We start from the raw sequence: 23,588 nt of genomic DNA on the forward strand, positions 1-23,588 counted from the left end.
CCCTCAAATAGCCTTTAGTGCTAGTTTTAGTTACTATTTTATTACTGTGAAGAGGCATCATGACTAAAGTGATTCACCAAAAAAAGCATTTAGAGGCTTGCTTAGAGTTCTAGAGGGTTGGCCCATCTCCATCATCATGGAGACGTAGCTAAGAGTTTCACATTCTACTCTAGTTGAGGATCATTCTTCCTCAGAACAGCACAGTCTTATTTGTACTTATCCATATTCTCTCCCTTAACCCCTGCTAGCATTCTTGTCTCCATTTAATTCTCTCATTCAATTCTACCTCCTGTTTCACCATAACTATATATTGTATTTTTTATTCCTTGGAAGATGCACTCCACCACTTAGTCCTTTACACTAACTTATGTAGTTGTAAAGATTGTAGTATTCCTGACAAAGGCTTAAAAGCTAACATTTACATATAAGAAAATAAACAGCATATTTTTCTTTTTAGGTCTGGATTACCTCACTTAGGATAAATATGTGTCTTCCTCCATTTTTGAAGCTTCTTTTGTTCACAACTGAGTATCCTTCCTTCGTTTAAAAGTACCACATTAGAGCTCATCTGCTGATAAAAATCTACGTGCTTTTCTTTCTCTTGTTATTTCAAAAGGATTTATTTTGCTAATCTTATTTTTGTTACTGTTTCTTTTTGTAGATAACACAGTATTCTGCTTAACACAATGTCAACACATCAAAATAAGAATCATGCTGTGCTGAAAAAACATTCAACTACTGTATTCAAATCTAATATCCAAAACTATAAACAGTATTTGAACTAGAAATATCAAGAACATATACTTTAATACAACATATACTTTAATTTATCCTTAACATTCATAGGGATTAATACTTCATAACCTATGATTAAAATATTGTTAGTATCTTCAATGCATGGGAATGAAAAGTTTCCACAAAAGTTTCTTTCAACCTACATAAAATCATTTATAAATTTTCAAAATAAATTACCAAGTTTTGTAGTAGGTTAAAATATAAAATTTATAGATAGCTTTTGTAAGCTGTAAGTCAACATTTTCTATACTGTTGTAAAATTTTTATTAATCATAATATTAAAGACATCATCTCAAATATCGATGAATACATCTACATGTAGTTTATATTCAAATATTAATATATTTTCACATCATAAAAATTATATTATCGAGATTTTAATATTATTTATTTTAATTATATTCAAGTCTACTTAATAAGGGATGAATTTATTATCTACATATTCCTGATTCTATTTATGATGCTTTTGTATGACAGATTTGTGACTGTTTGGTTTAACACAAGTTTAAAATTCTTTAATGCATTTGAAACAAGTTCAAAAACAAATAAAGTACATGTTCACTGAACACTTTAGGACTATTAATAATGATATAGAACTATCAAACATTTGTATATTTCCGCTAAAAGTTTTGCTACTTTTGAAATCTATAGCTAAAGTATAGGAAAACGGTGCAATAGAATATTCTGAAGTAATGCATATCTAAACCCATGTAAATCCTTGCTGCAAAATAATGCCAGAAGGTTCCATTTTAACAAACAGGTATCTCTTTTATGTCTTCCTTAAACATTTGTTGTTTGCAAAATATCACTGTCCACTAAACAGTGTGCAATCATATCCTGTAGGTCAATAAGGAAGAGCAGAAATGCAGTCTTTCAGCATCCAGAGGCCGGTAAGAGTACACAGGACCTGCCTTCTTTTAAGGCCTCATGTGAGTTTAGAATAAAACTGTGATCAGGTAGTTGTTAATATTTACATCTTTCAATAATTTATTTCAGAAATTCACATCTATGACCATCGGTATCATACTTTTATCATAATCTAACTGCACCGAACCTATGCCCACAGCAGATGAGAAATTGAAATAAAGTAAGAGACATAACCTATCTTGTTATTCCAAGCATGGGACATAATATTTTTTGGCATATACTCACCAGATGGAAATATAATTGAATTGGTATTTACCTCAAGGCACATGGATTATGTAGTGTGTGTGTGTGTGTGTGTGTGTGTGTGTGTGTTTGTGCCTGTTTGTTTCACTGCAGTATTTGACTACATTGGTATTATGGTCTAATTTTCAATGAAATGAGACTGTGGAGATTGTAAGTCCACAGAGCCTACTAGATTATGGTTCTAGTAAGAATATAAACAATAGAAAAGAGATTTACAAATAACAAGATGGGTATTAGGTTGTGTAGTCTGAGATATTTTTAGTGCTTCTACTTCCTTTGTGGAGACAAGTGGAGGAGAAGGGGATTATATTTGAAATGTAAATACAGAGAATATCTAATAAAAATATAAAGTAAAGTAGTGCAATTTTTTTCTCTCTGCTTGCAAATCTGAGGTTCTGAATCTCTGTGCTCCTTTTGCAAATGTGACCACTTTGGATTTAGCTTATTTTCCTTACTCTCACTACCAAAATAAACCTCTTTAAGCATTGGTATTTGTTATCTGGAATAGTCATGTTCTTAAATAGACTGCATGATAAACTGCAGACATTTAAACAGTGGTGCCTCTAAACAGATAGTAGTAGTTAGGACTTGTTTCATTTCAAATGAACTTTGGGGTGGGGTTCATGAAAAAGTTGTGTTAAACTAACCCAAAAGTAAATTCAGTTGTTTCCAGAGAAATGGCTAAACCAGTGCTTTTACAGGCAGTGCTAACCGGACTTGGTGGTTAATTTCATAAAAATAGAAATACACGAAGTTGAGAGATCATATTGATCATGTAGACCAAGAAGAAAATACAGAGCAGCAATGGGGAACACATGTCATTAAATAGATTATAAACATATTTGAAATTACCAAAGAATAGACATGACAACTGTATAAAGAAATATAAAAAAATCATAGTTCATTTTAGATACTCAGGACACAAACTAAGCTAAATGATTTAATCTGCATTATTATGTTTTTCCAATGATATTTTTACTTTAGAAATTATTTTAATTACAGTTAGCTCAGATTCAAGTTGAATTGCATTCAATCAGTGAACATATTAACAGATGGTAAATGAAATGGCTTAGAACCAAGTGATAACACACAGTAACCTCCTGTGGATTTAACTCTCCAAGATTAGGTTCCTAACAGGTTAATAGAAAAATCTAGTTCAGACTTAGTGTACTAGACCTAGATTAAATACTTGTCAGAGAAACACATTTCCATTTCTCCATCTCGTGCCATTAGGCTTTTTGTTGAAATTCATATTGTAAAGACAAAAGGAGACATTCATGAGCTTGATTTTTTTTTTCCCGTGAACTAATGGCAGTTCACCAAAATTAACATCGTCTATATTTGCTTCAAAAGAGTTGTCTAGGGCATTAGAAATTGAGCCTCAAACTTCCATTTTGGATTCAAAGCCAGCAAAGAACACAAATGGGTTAAGAAAATGAAATCCTATATAAATTACTCTGTTTTAGTAGATCATATGGTAGTTTATCCAAACATCACTTCATTATAGACTATGGTTATTAATTTACACGTTTCACCGACTTTTATTTAAACCTCAAATCTCAAGAACATATTGAATCTTTTGTCAGAATTTTGTTAAAGGATCACCTAGAGAGCAACATTTTCAATAGTGAGGGGTATGGACTGCTTGTGACATAAATCAAACGTTATGAACTGAAGGTCAGTTAAGTGGATATTTTGGATGCTGTGACAAAGGCAAGTGGGTATTGCAGAGGATGTTCACCAAGAGCCAAGACTGTAGCACTTGGCTCTGTATTTTCAGCATTTTCAGATGCATGTGATATCCTTTGGTCACTAGTGACTTCACTATATTAAAGGTGTTGAATTTCCACACCGAATGCAAGTGACTTCATGGAGAGAACAGGCAGGATTATTTCCTTAGTTTAGAGAAAAGGGAAGGGAACCAAACATTCAGCCACTAAGCCCTGGTCTTTCATCAAACACTGGTTTCACCCCATCATGCTCTAAGCTCACAGAATAGGTCTTTAGTGCCAAGAAACTTGAGGACTTACAGAGAGCCTGGTAATGACAAAGAGCAAACAGGACTATCAGGAGAAGCTGGATGGAGAAAGAGCTTTCTTCCCACAGTTGGACAATACCTTCCTTTCAAATCTGCTTTTAGAAGCCAGGTTTGCTGTCCTTTGGTAAGGGAAGTTTAGTTCTGCTGAGAAAACTAGCTGCAGTCTTCATGAGCTATTCCTTCACTCGAATGTAATAAAACAAAAATCATGCCTTGACATATTATCCTTTTATGTTCTGATCATTAGCTCACACGTACAGTCCCAGCACTGCTGACTCAAGGCAGGAGAATTGTCTTGAGAGTAAGACCAGTCTGGACTACATGGTAGGTTTAAAATTAGCTTGGGCTTCTAAGTAACACCTTGTCTACAGGAACAAAAAAAAATAAAGAACATTACAAATTGATTGAAACAAAGTGTTCAAATTTGAATATGGTACTAAACACATCCTTTCTGGTGGAACTTACTTTGTTTTAATACCATGTATATTACAAACCTGATCAGTTAATTTTGTGGTAATAACTAAGTATAATATAGTAAAATATCAATTTATGCAGTATGGGCCTTAATGAAATTTAATGGGTTTAAGGAAGTCTTCTTTTTAAAAAATTTATTATTTAAAGATGTTTAAAGAGTTGGATCAAATCATAAATTTTGATAATGGGCCTGTGACAATATTTTTGTGAAGTTTACTATGAGTCTTGCTTTCTATTGAAGTTTTAAAGCCATTTGAATAAGAACATAAAATGGAAAAGACATACAGTTGCTCAGAAATATGCATATTATTTTCAGAAGCCAAAATGACCGGAAACAACAAATGGGTTAAAACAGTACCTTGGCTCCAGGACTGACTTCTATTGACACTAGTTTCTGAGGTGAAAACTTTCTCTTTGATGAGGAGGGAGGTCAGAATAAAAATGTTTGCCCTGCTTATGACTGTATTTGTTATTAAACATTTGTATAATGGTAGCAGTAATTGGTTTTAAACATGAAACTCTATATGTGTTGTTAACTGTTTTTTTTAAGTCTCTTGTATATAACTTCACAATTTCAATCTTTTTCTGTGTCTAAATGAATTTCTAACAGCTACTCCAGCTGTTAAAAGAGTTTTTAAAATTGTTTACAACTCTAAAATGTATCTGGGCAAGTATTTAGAAGAAGTAGCATGTAGCATGTGATTTACAGTTGACTTATGTCGTGTACAGATATGAAATAAGTCCCTTCATTGTGAATATTTAGTTCAAATGAACAGATATTTAACTGGGATTTACAATTGCGACTTAAATAACAAAATGAAACAAAATGAGAGATAACAAAGGGAGGAGGAAAAAAGAAGAAAGAAAGAAGAACTTTTACATTCAGAAATCTGTGCAGTTTCACTTTTTACACGTGAGGATACCAAGAGTGAAAGCTTCGTATGTCTTCCAGCTGAAATTGTGTGGTGACTGGAGGAAAGCAAGACAAATAAATGTATACAACTGGACAACACACATGCATGAAAGTAAGTACTTTTCATATTATTCTGTATATATAAACTAAATGCTTGTATATACGATATAATAGTTCTGTGTATATGTCTGTACACACAAATATATGTGTCATTGCTCTGATTTCTTTAAAGGCATATAAGTCAGTTAGACAGAACTTATATAAAATTAAATTAGTTTACGATTTGTTTTGTTCACATGAAATTTCATAATTGAGGAGTTTGAGCTGAGTATAAAGTTACAAATGTTTATGGTCAATCACTTGATTTGGATAGTTCTGAATAAACTTGATTTTTATAGTCATGTGAGCCAGTTCTTGGGGGGGGGGGTTCATGGGTATTCCCTTCATCAATGTCATTTAAAACAAACATCAGTTTATTGGTATGAATAAAGTAATTAAAAACAGACACATGTGTGCCAATACTGGATTATACTGGTTTATTCTGACACTGTGCTAAGATGGTTGGAGGAGCATCGGGCTTCAGCGTTAGGACTTTCAGATCTCTAAACACAAACAGGTTCATTTAAGATAATAAGGCTTTCAAACTAAAATTTCCAAGTTAAGAAAAAAAAATTCCAAATCAGTCATTAAACTTTCTTTGTTATATTCTCTCTGAACTTTTATTAAAAATATTGTAGTCACCATCCTATTTTAAATAATTTTGCAATTTGATGAGATAATATCTTTCTAGTCAAAATATAAAACCATCTACATAAATAATACCATATAATGATATAACATTTGAACACTATTCTGAATTAAACTGATTATCTGTAATAGTTTTACACTAATCATGTCAAAAGAGTTGAAGGGACACCACATCACAATGCATGTGCAATTTTCAAATACTATTATTGTAATTAATAATAAAAAGAGGAGTGAAGAAAAGCCAATATATGTGAGATCTTTGTCAATCTCAGCAGCAGGACATTGCTCTGAAGGGAAATAGCTATCTATTTTTTAAAAATAGAAAAAAAAACAAAACAAAAACAAAAAACAATGAGTCATTTCCTTCAATAAAAAGCATGAAGCAGATGCTAATTCACACTTATGGTAATATTCATGGAACGTAATGCAAACAATATCTGTTATTATAAACTAAAGTTTCTTAACTCAATTTTAATGCCAAATTAAAACAAGTAACTGAGTCAAGAGGTATAAAAAATCTATAAAAGCAAAATATTGTCCTCTTAAATACAAAATTTCATTCTCATATAAATTTGTTCTCACTATATAAATTGATTAATTAATTATTCAAGGGTGAATTTTAAGATAAGACAGTCTCAATTCAATATTTGATAAATAAATATAAATATCACAATTATCAAGTTATATTTTAATTGATACGTTTTATGAAGACTTATTTTCCAATGACAAAAGCACCAGGGTCCTTAGGGGTAACAGTTAACCTGATACATTTAATATACTGTGTTGAGTGGCTCCATGATTTTCTAGGAAGGCATTATTAGTATTTGAAAGATCTAGCTTTTGTTCTTATTTTTTTCTGTTCATCAGAATGATTTATCAGAAAGAATTGGAAGGTTAATAGTCACTGTAGTTCACAGTGACTCCACAGGTTGTAAAACCTCTAGGAACAGTAATGTCATTTTATTTTTAAAAATTAATAATAGGGAAAGATGATTAAAAGGGAACTGGAAGGTGAGATATCTTGTGACGGTGACCTATAAAAAGCTTACAGAACGGCATTTGTTTGGTAACGTGTTCTAAATCAGGCGAGCTTCATTTTGACATTTTACATAAAGAGACAGTACTGAGTTATAATGGCTTTCTAAATTAACTCCAAAATAGAATGAATAATCGAGGACAGAAATTACATATGCCTTATACTAAATGCAAAGAATCCCTGAAACGTGCATTTTATATTGATGTACTGGTGTGTTTTATCTGTGTACGTCCACATTTACAGTTGCATGTAGTTAATGCTCATATTAACATGTTCTAGACATCCACTTTTTCCCCATCTTTTAATTTCAATACCTGAATGTATATACCACACCGATTTAGAAACCGATGGCATTCTTCTTTCCTATGGGAAAACGATGAAATGTAAGGCCTCAGCGACTCATGGAGTATTACATTCAACATGTAATGATTATTTCCAAGTGCAGCTTTAAGGAACCCAAACCTCACTCCACACTTCAGTGGTGACTGTGTCTGGAGATCGCTAGAGCTCTGCTACCATCTACTGGCCAAACTGGGTAAGTGCCTCTTCCTCTCAGTTGCGTCCTAAATTTCAATTTTCTTTGGTTTTGCTCACATGGAATGGATCATATCTTAAAGTATCCTCAAGAAACTTTGAGACAGCTTTTAAAAGTCATACAGAAAAATAAAACTTAGTCGTAATCAAACTTCTTAACTCAATCATTTCTAGGTCCATTTACTGTGAGTGGTTGCAGAAAAGATATGTCCGAACATAAAAAAACACAACTTTAGCAGGTAACAAATATTCTACAATTTCATTGACTTGAAGTCCTAGGCTTTTCTGGAGCTGTGTTTGAGCACAAAGATTGCGGTTATACCTAAGCTCCACTTGGATCTAATTTTAGTGCTTGATTTTACTCAAAGGAGAGCTGCATCGTGTCTGTTCTTCATGTCATCTGTCTGAAACCCACAGACGCGCCATTATCTTGTCCTGATTGGTCCTATATTTCCTCTCCCAGCCACTTTGTCTTCTCCCAGTCACACCCCACCATGGAACAGTGCCTCACTGGGAAACTGAATTTAAAATGTGCAACCCACGAAAAACGGATCAGAATATCCAAGCCCCAATTTCATCCGAATATGGAATATGGGTAAGGTATCATACTATTTATCAATATCACAGTGCATCAAACTTGTTAATCATTTAGCTTTCTGTGTATCAAGTAAAATAAATATTTTTAATTGTTGGGGTACGAAAAGCATGGCATAGCTGAGGTTTAAATTCAAGCTTTGTATCTTCTATATATAGTGTATTATGTTTTTCAAAAACTTTTTATTAGGAAAGCTATACCAGACGCATAATCACTATACAATGATTAAACATTACCTTTACAATTTATAATCACTGAAATTACAGAATAAATATATGCACATTTCTTTTGAATCTTTGTGTGTGAGAGAGAAAACATTAAAAGTGCTTCCTACAAAGCTGTTAGTGATATATACCCAGTTGCTTTTTTATTTTTTAATATCATATATTTAATATTTATATTTATATTTATATATATATAAGAAAGTGCAGATGTTCTCAAAAATCTTGACATTGGGATGAAGGGTCACGAGGAGGGTGCTCAACCCTAGGTGTGTCTCCAGCTGATAAACCAACAAGCCTTGACTTCAGTAGGATCCGGCCTCGAATGTGACTTTTCCCAGGGTGGTAGGAGCGATGCTGTGGGCTGTACACTAGGAGTGAAGGGCACGTGGAGCTATGTAGAGGAAGAAATAGATCAAACCCGAACTAAGCATATTAACTTGCAGGGAAAGAGTGTGTGTGTGTTCGTGTGTGTGTGTGTGTGTGTGTGTGTGTGTGTTCGTGTGTGTGTGTGTGTGTGTGTGTGTCCGCGCTGCACCCAGTGCAGGCTGAGGGACCTAAGTGTATGTAGGGATTTGTTATGTGCACATGAATATGTGTGTGAAACGACAGTGTGAGAACATTCGAGCAAGACCCGCCCCTCCCTCCCCATCCTGCAGTTTTCACGCATGCAGCAAACTGCATTGTTAATACATGTACAGAGTCTGTGCCATGACGGGAGGAGGAGAGAAAGGCATAAATGTCAACCTCCCCCCTCCCTTTCCAACAAAACTGCAACTAAGGGAAGAAAAGTTACCGAAAATAAAAAGACACATTGGATTTTACTCATTTAGGATCAATACAACGATCCCCGATATACCTCACACATGGCACAGTCAAAGTCTCGAGTTTCAGTATAAAAAATAATGATAACATTTGCTGGCAAAAGTCTGCGAAGGCACTTCATTGATTAATGATCTGAGTATGGCCCTTCCTCAAAATCGCATCTGAGATGGGGAGCACACTTTTGTATTCTCTAGTTTTCATGCGTTTCAGTTCTGTCCTGGGCGGGGGAAACTGTAAGGATGTTGTTACTGGACAAGTAGAATGGGAGCCGGGGATATATTTCTTTTTATTTTCCTTTTCTTTTGGAAATCAAAACAAAGCCACTAATTTATTTCCTTCTTTCGTTTAGAACCTGTAGGCTGTTTTCTCCAGAACTTCGAGGTAATCCGGCTTAGTTTGAAGTTTGGCCCTTAAATCGAGGTAATCACTTTTGGGGGTTTGGTGGTCTGGGAAGCCCTTTCCAGCTGACAAGAGAAGGGTTTCTTTGAGCCTGGCATCCTGCTGTAAGTCTGGGTATTGCATGCCAGGGGGGTGGACATGTAGTTCCTTTAATTTGGGCACTGTGCCATAGAGACAGTCCACAAATCCCACTGTGCATGGAGCTGGCTGTGCCCTCTCACGTTCTAGTAGCAGATTACCACCACCACAACCTCCCCCGGGGGGAAACAGCACCACCCCACCGTTCTTCTCGTGGTGGCGGAACCCAGCCAAGTCTCCCCCAGTCCCTCCACCTACCCCTGAAACCCCACCAATTGCCGAGTGCTGAGGGTGAGCGTGGTGATGGTTCACCGTCACTATGGTGTTGAGTTGGGAGTTGGAAACAGCCAGAGCCCACTCCTTCTCTTTTTCCAGCAAGGTCCGGTAGTTACTGTGGTTCTCCTTGGGTGTTTCTGCAAACTGCTCACTTCCCAGGAGCACCTCACCCATTCCTGGTGGCTGTGTCCCAGGACCTCCACGCTCTGTAGCTCCTGTGTCCTGAGCTCCTGAGGCAGCAACTTCTTCCTCTTCTCGAGGCTTATAGATGGGGTTATTACACATTTGAGTAACTGGGTGGGGTATATACTCGTACACATGACCTACGGGAGGGGCTTTCTCTGGCGAGGACAGAGTTGGTCGCCCTCCACCTCCACCCCCACCACCACTGCCTCCACTGTCCTCAAAGAGACGGTGACATTGCATCTGGATCCCTGTAAGGTCCACACCTTCCTGCCTCTTGCTTCTAAAGGGCAGCTTCTTCCTACGCCGACGGAGCACATAGGCAAAGAGACCTGCAGCAACAAAGACAGCCGAGAAGAAGAGAACCAACAGGCTGAGAATCAACACAGAAAGTGGCACAGGGCCTCCGGGAGGAGAGAACTCATAAGGTGATGCACTTGTGGGTCCCCCGTTAGGGTGGTAATCTCCAGGCTGGGGTGGGGATGGTCCAGGTTGGGCAGTATGCAGCATCTCTGGGCATAAAACTTCCAGTTCAATAGTGCGCACATCACGGTGGGTGAGGTTCTCAGGGGTCCTACAGAGTACATCACCAACCACGCTGACTGAGCTGATGGTTTCGATCCACTGCTTAAAGGGCACTAGGTCACACGTGCAGTCCCAAGGATTCTCATTGAGATCTATCTGCACAATGGCATTCAGGTGTTCAAGAACGCCAGCCACAGGCAGGTAGAGAAAGTAGTTCTTCCTCAGGTTAAGTCGAGCCAGGGACGTGCCTGCAAAGGCATCAGTTGGCAGAGTCCTCAGCAAGTTGTTGTTGAGAAACAGCAGCTTCAAGTTGGGCATGAGACTGAAGGCTGCAGGTTGGATTTCCCGGATGACATTAAATTCGAAATACAAGTAATGCAAACTCTGTAGACCTCGGAACATACCTGGTGTCAGCTTCTCTATATCGTTGCCGTTGAGAAAGAGACTCTTCAGGTTGGGCAGGTTGATGAAAGCCCCATCCTGGACATAGGAAATGCGATTGTTCCCTAGGTGCAAGAGATCCAAAGAAGAAAAATTCCAAAAATCAGAGCGGTATATCTTCTGAATAAGATTGCTACTCAGGTACAGCTTCTTGGCATTCAAGGGCCTTGGAAGGAGTTCAGAGATGTTGTTAAATCCTCTTTCTTTGCAGTTGACAGTCAAGCCAAGGTCATTGATATGCAAATTACACGTACACCCAGTAGGACATATAATGGGGATGGGTGGTCTAGTCTGATACGGGGCAATAGGAGGTTGATTTGGACCAGGATATAAAGCCTGGGATGTCGAAGGTGGTCTGGGTGTTCGGGGCTGTTTGGTGGGTTTTGGTTGCTTATTAGAGGACTTATACTCAACAGATGAAGCAGTGAAATGCACAGAAGACAACATTGAGGAAGGTTTAGTTGGCCAGGCGTTCTCCTTGCTTGATGACAAGTGGGGAATCCCCAGACTGGCCTCCACCTCAGAGTCAGACAAGAGTGGGCAGAGTTCAGTCTTCTTGATTTCCCGGAGATCCTTCCCATGGAAATGGAAAGGTGTCTCACACGTGATGTCACCCACCAGGGCTGTATAAGGAATTCGCTCCAGCCAACTCTTCAGTTGTACGATCTCACAGGTACAGTTCCAAGGGTTCTCCTCCAGCTGCAGCTCCATCAGGCTTCTGCCAATGTGATCTAGCATCCCGCGGTAGAAAAGAACCTTTAACCTGTTTCCACGAAGGTCCAGATGGGTTAAGGAAACAGCTTTAAATAAATTGGTTGGAAGCACAGGGATGAGATTATCATTTAAGATTAGAACCCTCAATTTACTTAGGTTCCGGAATGCCCCACTCTCGATTCGTTTGATGACATTGTAATCTGCCTGCAGATATTCCAGACTTTCTAAGCCAAGGAAGGTGTCATTTCTGAAGACATCTAGTTTGTTCTCATGGAGATAGAGTCTCTTTAAAATCTTAAGGCCGTTAAAAGCTCCAGTTTGAATGTCCTGCAATGCATTGTTCCCAAGGTTAATGGAGACTGCATTATTCAAGTGAAGAAAACTATTTGTGTACAATTTTCTCATGGAATTCCTCTGGAGATACAGTTTAAAAGGTCTTGACCAGAATTCAGTAATCTGGCTAATGTTTGTAAATCCTTTGCTGTCACAATGTATGTGGAAGAGGCTCTCTTTAACTTCGCAGTAGCACGGATCAAAACAGGGCTCATCTATTTCCTCTGAGTCCTCAATCAGGGGGATCGGGGTAGTCCATCCTAGAGCAATTGTGCTTAGAAGAATTATCCACAGCATTCTCCCTCTGTGCAGCATCTCAGCGACGGCTGGCTTCATCCTTCTTGGTAGATAACAAAACTGCAACAGAAATGAAGATGCAGACATTTGAGCTTTTGTACTTCTTTGACTGATTCCTACATCCAGGGTATTTTTTTTTCCTACTTAAGAGTGGTATAAAAAGCTCAGCAGGTATGGAACTGATGCTCCAAATGAGGCAGCAAATGCTTAATGCTTAAAGTGTGCCCTACATTTTCAGTTTAAGAGACTGACACAGTGCAACATGCAATGACACTTTCCTGAACCAAACCTTGTTCAGTGAGTGTTATTTGAGAAGAACAAAAGCAGCCTGCACTGACATCCTCCTAGACGGAACAACAGAGTTGTAATCCTGACTCAGCCTTGTGGTCATAGACAAATTCAGCTATAAAGACAATACTTACTGGTTATACTTGCATGCCTCTTTAAACTAAGGTTTGCCGTTGTCGATTTTATTGGAAGTCATGGGGGAAACTGTATAGATTTAATATTTTTTAAAAACAGTACAACCAGAAGATATTAAAAAGTAGGAAGGAAAGTGAACATATTGCCCAAAATCAGATGTTGAGATGTGAAAAGTTGCTACAAAATAAACTTCTGCTTTTTTTTTTTTTTTAAGAAAACCGTGAAAAGCTCCTTAATTTCTGTGTGGACCCACTTCCACACCCAACCCCCTAGCCTTTCCTTTCCAAGCACAGAAAATGTATCCCTTAGTTAAATAAATAATGTCTACACATGTTCTCATTTGGATGTTTAGAGTGTTAGAGTGAAGAGATCTTCTGAAGAACAGGCCCAGGCAGTTGTCAGAGCTAAAGATAGTGACAGGAAAAGGTCGCTAAGCCTGAGAGTGTCTGAAGCAAAATAGTTGCAAGAGCTCAGTTTGGAGTGAGAATCTGTACCTTGGGGAGAAACTGAGGAAGCAGCAAAAATATAAGGGAAGGTAGTGCCCTAGAAAGAAGAATATGGTTAAAGGCAATACGAGGTGGAAACTCCAGCTCTTGCTCCAGATCATAAATTACCAAGGATGTGAAAACATTTTAGAGAAGATTTATTTTTCCAATGAGAAGAAATGGATTCAGTGCCCTATTCTGGAAGTATGCAGTGGTTTCATCAAAGGTTTTCCTGCTTAGTCTCATCAGCATATGAAGTAACATATATAAATACATCATAACATTCCAAGTTTATTATATTATTCTTCCCAAGTCAGTGGAATATCAATTGAACTTGAATGGCTGATTTTAATCAATAAAAATAAATCAGGGTCTCCAACCTATCCTTTTTTTCCCCTCACATCAGATACATATATCAAGGAAATATTCTTTAACTTGAAACACAGGGAGCCCAGGAGATAATTTATAAGGAAAGTGGGAAGAATTTATCTTTACATTCCATTGGCATATCGTGAACACAGCTGCAAGGAGAAACTCTTGAGAAAGCAAAGTGGAATCTGCCTCCGGCATGTAATAGTCAATTTTTAGAAACAATTAAATGAAAAAGAGACAGAGAAAGCAGATGAGGATACATTACAGTGCCACTTGGTCTTCCCTTAGCTTCCTTGTAAAATATTAGACACTACTTACATTACATTCCTCCTCACCATTTTTTTTAAAATGTTTTTCTTTGGTTTTCACACTTCTGAGCTTCAGGCAATCAAGCTAAACCGGATATCATTGACTTACCTATTTTGCAGGAGGTTTGGATTTTGGTTTTTATCTTTTGTTTCTCAGCACTGACTATGGAAAAGAATGAAAAGACAAGCGCAAGGAAAACAAAGCTTGAGTTTAAGGACCCTCTCTTGTCCAGTCTCCTCTTGCTGAAGCTGAAGCTAAGGGGGGCTGGAGGGGGGGGGGAAGGCCCTAAAAAATAAATTAAAAAGCTAGCTCGAGACGTGCAGAGAATGCAATGCGCTTTTCAATGGGCTTCTTTAGGATGCAGGACTGCCGCTTGGCACCCTCAATAAAAGAGGGAGGAGATGAGGCTGCTGCAGGCTTCCAGCTATGCTGATGCTGGGCGCGCCGCCTCAGTAGCAGCTCTCCCCGTTACCCTACACCGTTGGGCACCAGGGGGGGAAGGCAGGCTCGCATCACACTGCGGGGATTTGTATTTCTTTCACGTTGTGTATTTTGTTTGTTTTTTAACGTGTGCTGAAAACCCTCCAGCGTTTCCCGTCATGATGGGCTCCAAGAAGGGGAACACGCTTAGTCTTTGGTCAGGAGCGAACACTAAGAGGCCCTGACTATACAATTGTGTGTGTGTGTGTGTGTGTCTGTGTGTGTCTGTGTCTGTGTGTCTGTGCGCGCGCGCAAATAGCGTGTGCTCGTGGGAGCATGAAGGAGAGCTAAAAGAAGTAAAGCAGTCAAAAGAGTATAGCTATTCAAAAGAATAGAGCAAGACTGAAAAAGAGAAGAAACCCTGAGGAAACATTCCTTTGCCAGAAGGACATGGAGATGGGGCTAGTACCAGCCCCTTGGACCTTTGCTTTCTAGTTCTCCCTGCAGAAGCTTTGGAAAGCGAAACCATATTTGGAATGGTCCTTTCTCTTCACATACTTCCCTTCAAGGCCAAGATGAGCTAGTTACCCACATCCTGCAGGTGGAAGAGCTGAGTCTCTCTGCCTCTGACTGGGAGTCCCAAATAAGAGCTAAAGCATCCTTAGCTACTTGGACTGACTTTCTCTTACATTTTCCTTCAACCACTTTGCCCCAAAACCTTTCCTTTAATTTAGATTTACTTCTAACTCAACAACTCTGCTGTTCCTTTCAACTTTTCGCTGTCCCTCCCTCCCTTTCTTCCTTCCTTCCTACCCAGCAACTCCCACCTTGCTTTCTATATCTTCCTCCTTCCTTCCCTTTCTCACCCCCTCTTTTTCTCTGTCTCCACTGCTAGGGGATGGAGAGGCTTGCAAAGCAATGGGGCAATTCCCACTCTTTGGAGACCTTAAGGGAGGGAGATTCCTGGCATTGGTTTTCTTTTCCTTTAGTTACCCCTGCTGCTTTCTTTTCTGCCCCTCTTCCCTTCCACCCTGTTTCCTCCTTTTCCTCTCTCTTTCTCTTTCTTCTCTATCATCCCCAAAAGATCATAATAATGAAGGTCCAGATGAGAGGCAACTGGAAGAAGATTTAAAACGGTGGATTCAACCAGCTCTCTCAGGGACTTGCTCTAAAAGGGCCTACCAAGGCCTCAAATGCTAGGAGAAAGCACAACTCTTTGGTGGAATTGGGGAGTGTCCAACAAGCATCAGGGGGTTCTGCTAAGTTGGAACTGTGCAGTGTGTCAAGGATGCAGGACTCCTTCCCCCTCTTATCACCAGTTCATACAGGGGTTTTCTGTTTCCTGATTACTAAATAATTGAACTCCGTTGCTAGGGCCTCAAAGTTAGCAATGGTAGGAGAGGATTTCCCTTAAGGTATTTTATGGAACAAAAATTGAAAAAGGAGGAGAAAGAGGAAAACAAGAAGAAGACACGAAGGTGGAAGAAGAAGAGGAAGAAGAGCATAGGTATGGATTTCTTACCACTTTAAAATCTATTTCATCGAATTGAGCAAAGCATTGCTTAAAAGTCAGTCTGAGATCAAGATGCTAAACTGCATTAAAAATGCCCATGCATCTGGCTTTTGCCCCACAGTAACTAAGATTGGGAACAGGGATCGAACTCAATTAGCAGGCTGGAAGATTCTCTAACATCCTGTACCCCTCACATCCTGGACCCACCCTTTTCTCAGACAGGTCTCCACCAAGAAACAAGCCCACACTCAACAACCTAGTGTCCACTGAAAACTGCTCGGAACAGAGCAGTTCCACCTCCTTCCCCAGCACCCTCAGTCCATCTCCTTGGTCACCCGGTCTGCAAAGGCAGCAGCTGTTTCAGGGACCCTGTGGGAATCCAGGCTCTAATGGAATGAATGGGTAATCAGGAGGCTGTCCTGAGCTCCCAGTCACAGTAAATGGCCTCTGCATCCATATCCCACTGGTCTCTGGAACTACATTCCTCAGTGATGGACTTTGGCCATGTCCTAAAGGCCCTTTCACAAGCTCCCTTGCCTTATTTTAGCATGTCTAAAGGGTGGGAAGGGCTCTGAAAGTTAGGGGATGCTGGGCCGTTGGGCTTGTTTCTTCTGCGTCCTGCTGGGAGCGCCGGCACCATTTATTTGTCCAGAGAAGGACAAGAAGCTCTTTCTACCCAGCGAGGCCCTTTCCCAACCCCCTCCCACTTCAGTGTTCCCCTTCATTCCAGATCTAAGATTAAATATTCCAATATGGAAGCGAAACGATCTCCCTGGAACAAATAATTAAAATGCTGCATCATTCATTTTCTGAAGAGCTAGGAGCCTTCTATAGAACCTCTTTATATTCTGCTGCTGATAGACAAGGCACACAAGGAGTCTCTTTCGAAAAAAAATTATATATATATATATATATATATATATATATATATATATCCCCGTTTTCCTTCTGTCTCTTAAAATACAACCCAGCGCTCTACGGGGGGAGGGGTTCTCCTCTTGGCCACCTGGCCTATATGTTAGAGTTAAGATTTCTTTCCCCTGAAGAACAGGTTTGAGATTACATTAGTCGCCAGAGGCCCGTCTTCCACCAACGTCCTTACATCTATTGAATCCAATTTTTTAAAAATAAATAAATAAATAAATAAAAATAAAAAATTTTAACAATCCTAGCACCTGTGAGTATATGGAAGATCCAGCGGCCAAAGTCTATGCGTTCTACAGCACACATCCTGCATAAGACACACACTGATTTCAATCAGGCAAAGTAGGAACGGGTGTCGAAGAGTACCTATGGTGCAGAGCGCTCAAGATCTCCAAGGTTCGCTCCAAGGGGCTTCTCAGCGGGAGGGGCAAACTCTCCGCGAGGCTGCATTGTATCCGTCATTCCTTCGCCCAGGATCTTCCCCTCTTCCAGCCACCAACTTTCAGAAAGGCTACCAAATCACGCTTGTAATCCTTTAAGAGTGGTCCACCTTTCAGACTTAGAGGGAAATGGTCGCTGCATAGCGTTGGGAGAGCCGGGCGCGCACCTAGCTCGGTGAAGCTGGAGACGGTGGGCTCAGGACCAATGCTTTCTGTGCTTGCCCGGGATGGCAGGCAGGCTGTGCGTGTGTCCCAGGACCTGGATCGCCCGATCAAAGATCTTGATGCTCTCCCGTCAGTGGCAAGCTCCCCAGTTCCCGAGAGCCCGGGTCCCTTTCTGCTTTTCTGTTTCTCTGTATCTCGCTGAAAGATTGTCTCTCACACAGCGCAATCCCTGCCTGCGGCCTCGGTCGACTCGAGGAGATAGAGCTAGCCCCTGCCTTTCCCGAGTGTCTTTGCTCTTTGCCCTTTGGATGGGTGGGAGTGGGGGTGGGTGGCATAGATATGAGAGAAGACAGGGTGGGGAGAGACGGAAAGGAGGCAGGAAGGGGGCGACTAGATCTCAGATCCCAGCATTGGTCAGGTGGCGGGGTGGGGGCTGGGGGTGAGAACACACATACAACAGTATGGCTGTACACACCACATTGCACTTGGCGTGGGGGAATCTCAGGCAGAACGCGAAGGCGATGTGATCCCGTTGGCGGGTTGTGAATCCCCTGACAGCCCACCATTCGAGCGCCTTCACTTCTTCAGCCAGAGGACAGGGAGAGGTGGTCGGTGGAGGGGGGCGAGCGTTCCAGGCCAAGGAGACGCTCCCGGCGGCGGCGACAGTGGTGGCGACCGCATCTTTTTCAGACTGACCTGCTTTAAAAGTACCGCTTTGATGGCCTAGGAAATAACTAAAATCAGATTACACGTTACTTACCGAACGTCTGCCTCTAAACTGGGAGCGCCGGGTCAGGGACTAGAAGGCAATACAGAAAACGCAGGGCTGGAACCCGAATGCAAAGCCATCAGCCGCCCCCAAATCGCGCACCGAGGGAGCGGCGCTCCGGAGCCCCCAGATCAGCCCATCGCTGGAGCCTCCGCCAGCTTGTCCCCCCGCACCCCCGGCCCCTCCTCCGCGCCAACTGTGTAAATCAGCCGCCGCAGTCCTCTCTCCGCGCATCGCAGGCAAATCCCTGCTTAGGAAGCAAGTGATTCTCTCTCTCTCTCTCTCTCTCTCTCTCTCTCTCTCTCTCTCTCTCTCTCTCTCTCTCTCTCTCTCTCTCTCTCTCTCTCTCTCTCTCTCCCACACTCTCTTCTTCTCTTCTCCCTTTCTATTTATTGGTCACAATTTGCCAGCTCTACTAAGAGAGATCCTGTCAGGAAGTCAGCATTCTGTATCTGTGGATTGATTTTTAACTTTTGCAAATGAGAGATGGCTGTTTGGAAAATTACAGCTCAAACTGAAGGGGGTGGGGTGGGGGAGATGATCAAATTAAGAGCATCTGAACTGTTCGGAGGCAACATCACTGAATGCTTACAGGAGCCATTCCAAGTGGTTTGTAGAAACCACCAACGGTCAGGCAACATAGGTGACAAACTGAAAGTACACGCATTTCCTCGGCTCCTTATACTTACTGACGTGGGGGTTTGAGAGGCGGGCGGTGATGAAATTGTACCATGGTTGGAAGAAGGTAGGGATTTGAGCGAGAGGAGCCAGATACCAATTGGTGACAAATGAGATGAGGACATTAGGAAGATGCTTGCACACATGTGAAAGTGTTCCATGATCCAGGGGACCACGGCCCCCACTGCAGTCTTGTTAATGCAGTTGCTCAATGCTCCTCCATCCAATCTGCAGTGTAAACCAACGCAGTTCTTTTTAATAGATCACGCTCACCAGCCAAATGTCTGGGAGAAAGCCTTCCCACTAACTCCCAAACAAGATAGGGGGAGTTCTGTGGGAGACATCTCCGTGACGCTCACCATTCCTCTCAGATGTGAAAACACCGAAATGCCCAAGACATATGACATTATGGGCACATGATCATTGTAAGCATAAAACCAACCTGACCCTGTTTTCAGAAGTTTTCAAAGGTACTGCAGCTCATCTCTTGACAAGAAGCAGAACTCTCCTTTGAGTTGTTCAGGACAAGCTTTTTGAGGCAGGCCCCTTATTTTATGAGGTTTTGCTCATACGCCTGTATAGGCGTATTTAATCACAGTATAGAGTATATACTACTATCATGATACAGGAGAGAATAAAATTGGTCATGCCCAGAAAGAAGGTCCTATTCAGCTTTATGTAACACATAGGCACACAAACATAGGTTGTTCCATTTGATACTCTGTACAGTGAGGGTTTAGAATGTCACACTTAAAGTGTTTCAGTTTGTTCTTCAAAATGTTCGATGTGCTTTAAGATTATTAATAAAGTATCTTCAGTGACCCAGAACATGACCAAAGCACGATGACATCAAGCTTGTTCTTTTTAAATATATAAATATAGCGTTTCAGTTTTATGGGGCAAAACTCAAACTTTTGTGGGTGTTTTCTAGGTTAATAAGGCCTTGGTTGTGAGTCTTCAGTGTGCGAAGACTTGGGTGTGGAAGAAATATTGGTCATAGCCGTTTCTCTAATGAGGTTTCCAAATTTGGTTTCAAAGAGCTTTATCCAGGGAATAATGCCAAGAAACTGTATCCAGTTTTTATTTTCTTTTCTTTCAAGAGTCAGGTGTAAGAGAAACCAAACCACAAAAGTGGGCTGAGGAGTTAAGAGGTACTTCAGGTCTTGTTGAGTGTTGCACAACTCGGGTTGCCATATTCTACATTAGGCAAGTGTGAAATCACACACATGCCTGTTTGCCGCAGGGCTGGGGAATATAAACCCGAAGAAACCTCACATCATCCTCTCTAAATTAGCTGACTCTCTTAACTTTTAGATCTATTTTTATTTCATTTTATTTTCATGCTTACTTTTGATGCAAAAATTTCAAATACACTCAAAATTATTGGCTCTAAGGAGCATTGTAATGGTGAATTGATAGAGAAAGCTGATAATATTAAAGGTGAGTATCACCAGCACAAACATTTCAGGCCAGACTTTGTTTTCTTTAAAGAAATGTGCAGAATCAAAAACCTTCCATGTGTCTTTGTACTGTGTTATGAATTTTAGTGTTGACTACAAAGGTATTTGTTGCTTTACCCATAACTCTACTTATTGAAACTTATTTTCCACATTCTGTGGAAAGAAGAAACCTCCACTTAAAAAAAGGATACTTTTTAAAAATAATGTAAAAGTGAATATAAAAACAATATATAGACCTAATTTCCAGACCTAACAAAATGATATATAATGCTAGCTATAGTACATTTTTAAGACAGAAGGACAATGTATCTTCCAGAGGGAAACAGTGGAATGAAGATTCATAGCCGTGACGAAGTTTTTTTTTGGCTGCCTCATATTTTAGTCAATCAGGTGGTTTAGAGTAAACAAATATTTTGATATGTATCATGGAGTAATCTCTGGATGCTTTATTGTGCAATGGAATACATATGCTTATAGTCTCAATCCATACATGCAGTCATATTTTAAAAATTATAGCATGCCCCGATTATATATTGTATGCTGTAAAAAAATGTGTTAACCTGTTCAAATTCTTATGCAAACAATGTTCAAGCTCGCCAGTTTTCAATGATTGTGTACACTAAGTGAACCAAACTCGAACTGCAACTTAATTTGAGCGACCACCACTGAAACTACAAATACAAACCATGTTTTGAAAAATTAAAGTTATATAAATGTGAGGAATAGAACTGGGGTGATACCAGCATTTGATGAAGGAATTGGGGAAATCAGACAGTTCAGGCTGAGGGCTAGATAGTTTCAGAAGTGTAGATTAACTCAGCTCTCCCATCTTCAGAGATGAGCCCTTCAAAATATCATTTAGGGTTCAAAAAGAAATCATGTGCCCTCCTCTTCGCAAGTATCTTATGAAAGCTTAATGAACATTTAACACATATTTATATTTGTAACTATGTTACCTATCTAGTGGAAGAACTTTAATGTGGGAAATGGTTATGTACTCAAGTATTCATTAACCCTTTACGTAGCTTCACGAAAGAAGCTCAACGTTTTGTAGACCTCCACTAAATAAAACCTGATTTTTTAAATGTAAATAGGTGTTTGATTCTGAAAGGCTATTTGAACTCGCCTCAGATAATCAAACCTTATCTGTTCAGCATAGCACATGCCACGGTACACTTGTGAATGTTAAATGTCAACTCGAAGGAGGTAGAGCTCTCTTAAACATGTGTGTATTCTTAGGATCGGATATAGATCATCGACCTTGCTAGCAAGTGACCTTGCCTACTGGTGAGCCATCTCACCAGCCCCTGATAATGGTTTTATAAAATCACAGAGTCATTTTAAAGAAACTGGGGAAAAAAATAACACCTATCACAGTTGTTCTCAACCAGGAGGTTCCAATCCCTTTCTGGGCAGCATCGTGCACATTATATATTTACATTATGATTCGTGAAAGCATTCCTAAAATTATAGCAACAGAATCACTTTGTGCTTAGGGTTCACCATAACATAAGGAACATGTAGTAATATCACACCATGGATTAAAAGGGTCACACCATGAGGAAGGCTGAAGACCACTGACCTCACATGGTCAATTATGTAACATTAGAATCTACACTTTAGTGTCTGAAGTTAAGCTATTATTAAGACAATTGCCTATATTTGTGGCCAATAGAGTACAGCTTGGCATATCCAAGAAGAGCTCACATTAGGACAAATTTAATTGACCGAAAATATTTCCTCCTGTATTGACAATGCATTATTTCTCATACAATGTACCCTGATTATAGTTTCTTCCCCCTCTTCTCCCCCTCCCCCAGTACTATTTCACCTCACCTCACCTCCCATCCAAACTCACTTCTTCTTTCATTCTAAAAGGGCAGGCAACAAGAGATGACAACCATAAATAGCAAAAATATAAGGTAAAATTAAAAATCCATCATAAAAGTTGGGCAAGGCCAGCAAAGAGACAGAAAAGAACACATCGGAGGCTGCTAGTTCACACACTCAGGAGTCACATAAATTATATGCCAAAGACCTGGAGCAGACCCATCAGGCGCTCTGACTTCCTGTGAGCTTTGCTTAGTTGCTTTAGAGGGTTTTGTTCTCTTGATGCCTGCCATCCTCTCTAGCTCTTATATTCTTTCCTCCATCCTTCCCATGGGGTTCTCTGAGCTCTGAGGGGAGGAATGTTTTTAAATGACCTCAATTTGGACTAATTTGGTTTTCCTTCATTACTTGGAGGTGTTTGTTTGTTTGCTTGCTTGCTTGCTTAAATGTCAGGTGATACGGTGCCTATTCTTTCATGTACTCACATATGAGACAGTCACTTGGGAAGTTGCATGCCAAATGAAACCAGATGTGGTAACACATGCCAGTGGTTACAGCACTGAGATAGGTAAGGCTGGTGCATCCTCGATTGGAGATCATGATGTGCTCTACTGAATTTTCTAGGCCAGCATGAGCTACACAGGATTTATACATAGTCTGGGATACATTTTAACTCTGAGAATGAGATAGAATAGAGAAATAAAGGAGATGAGTTAGGAACAGAAAAGCAACAGGAGCCATCAAACTATGGGTCTAGTGTAGTAAGTGTGACAGTAACAGGGTTAATAGTGTTGAAACTTATTTCTGAAATACATGTTTCACTTCCATGGAGCTTCTTTGGAAGCACACTTAAAGTACTGTATACACTCCTTCCTGTCTAGCTCTAAAATTGGCAGCAATCTGAGAGACAAGAGTAATGGTATTAACTGAAAATTAACTTGCATGATACAGATTGATGTTTACAAATAAAACAAATTTGTCCTCAAGGTTTTGAAGTTTTTAAAGCTTTTTTTCTCTTGAGAACAAAAATAGGACGTGAATATTTTGAAATGAGATTTATTTAAATATGAATTATCAAACATTTATTTCCCCAGTGACTGTGGGACAAAGTGCAAGACTTTCCTGGGGCATGTGTTGGAATTTGCAGGTGATTGTACTCTTTAAAGTGGCCTACTAATTTATGTGTGCAACAAGAATACTGTGGAA

General features: G+C 39.9%; 1 protein-coding gene across 1 annotated transcript; it reads right to left on the reverse strand.

The window, feature by feature from the left end:
• Nucleotides 1-9,693: 9,693 nt before the first annotated feature.
• Nucleotides 9,694-12,633, reverse strand: SLITRK3 (SLIT and NTRK like family member 3; the record flags this gene model as incomplete). Its single annotated transcript, XM_080915702.1, has 1 exon — nt 9,694-12,633. The coding sequence occupies one exon, from the start codon at nt 12,631-12,633 to the stop codon at nt 9,694-9,696; it is 2,940 nt and encodes a 979-aa protein (XP_080771828.1).
• Nucleotides 12,634-23,588: the final 10,955 nt, after the last annotated feature.

Source organism: Micromys minutus, assembly GCF_963924665.1.
Source record: "Micromys minutus genome assembly, chromosome: 4".
NCBI lineage: Eukaryota > Metazoa > Chordata > Mammalia > Rodentia > Muridae > Micromys > Micromys minutus.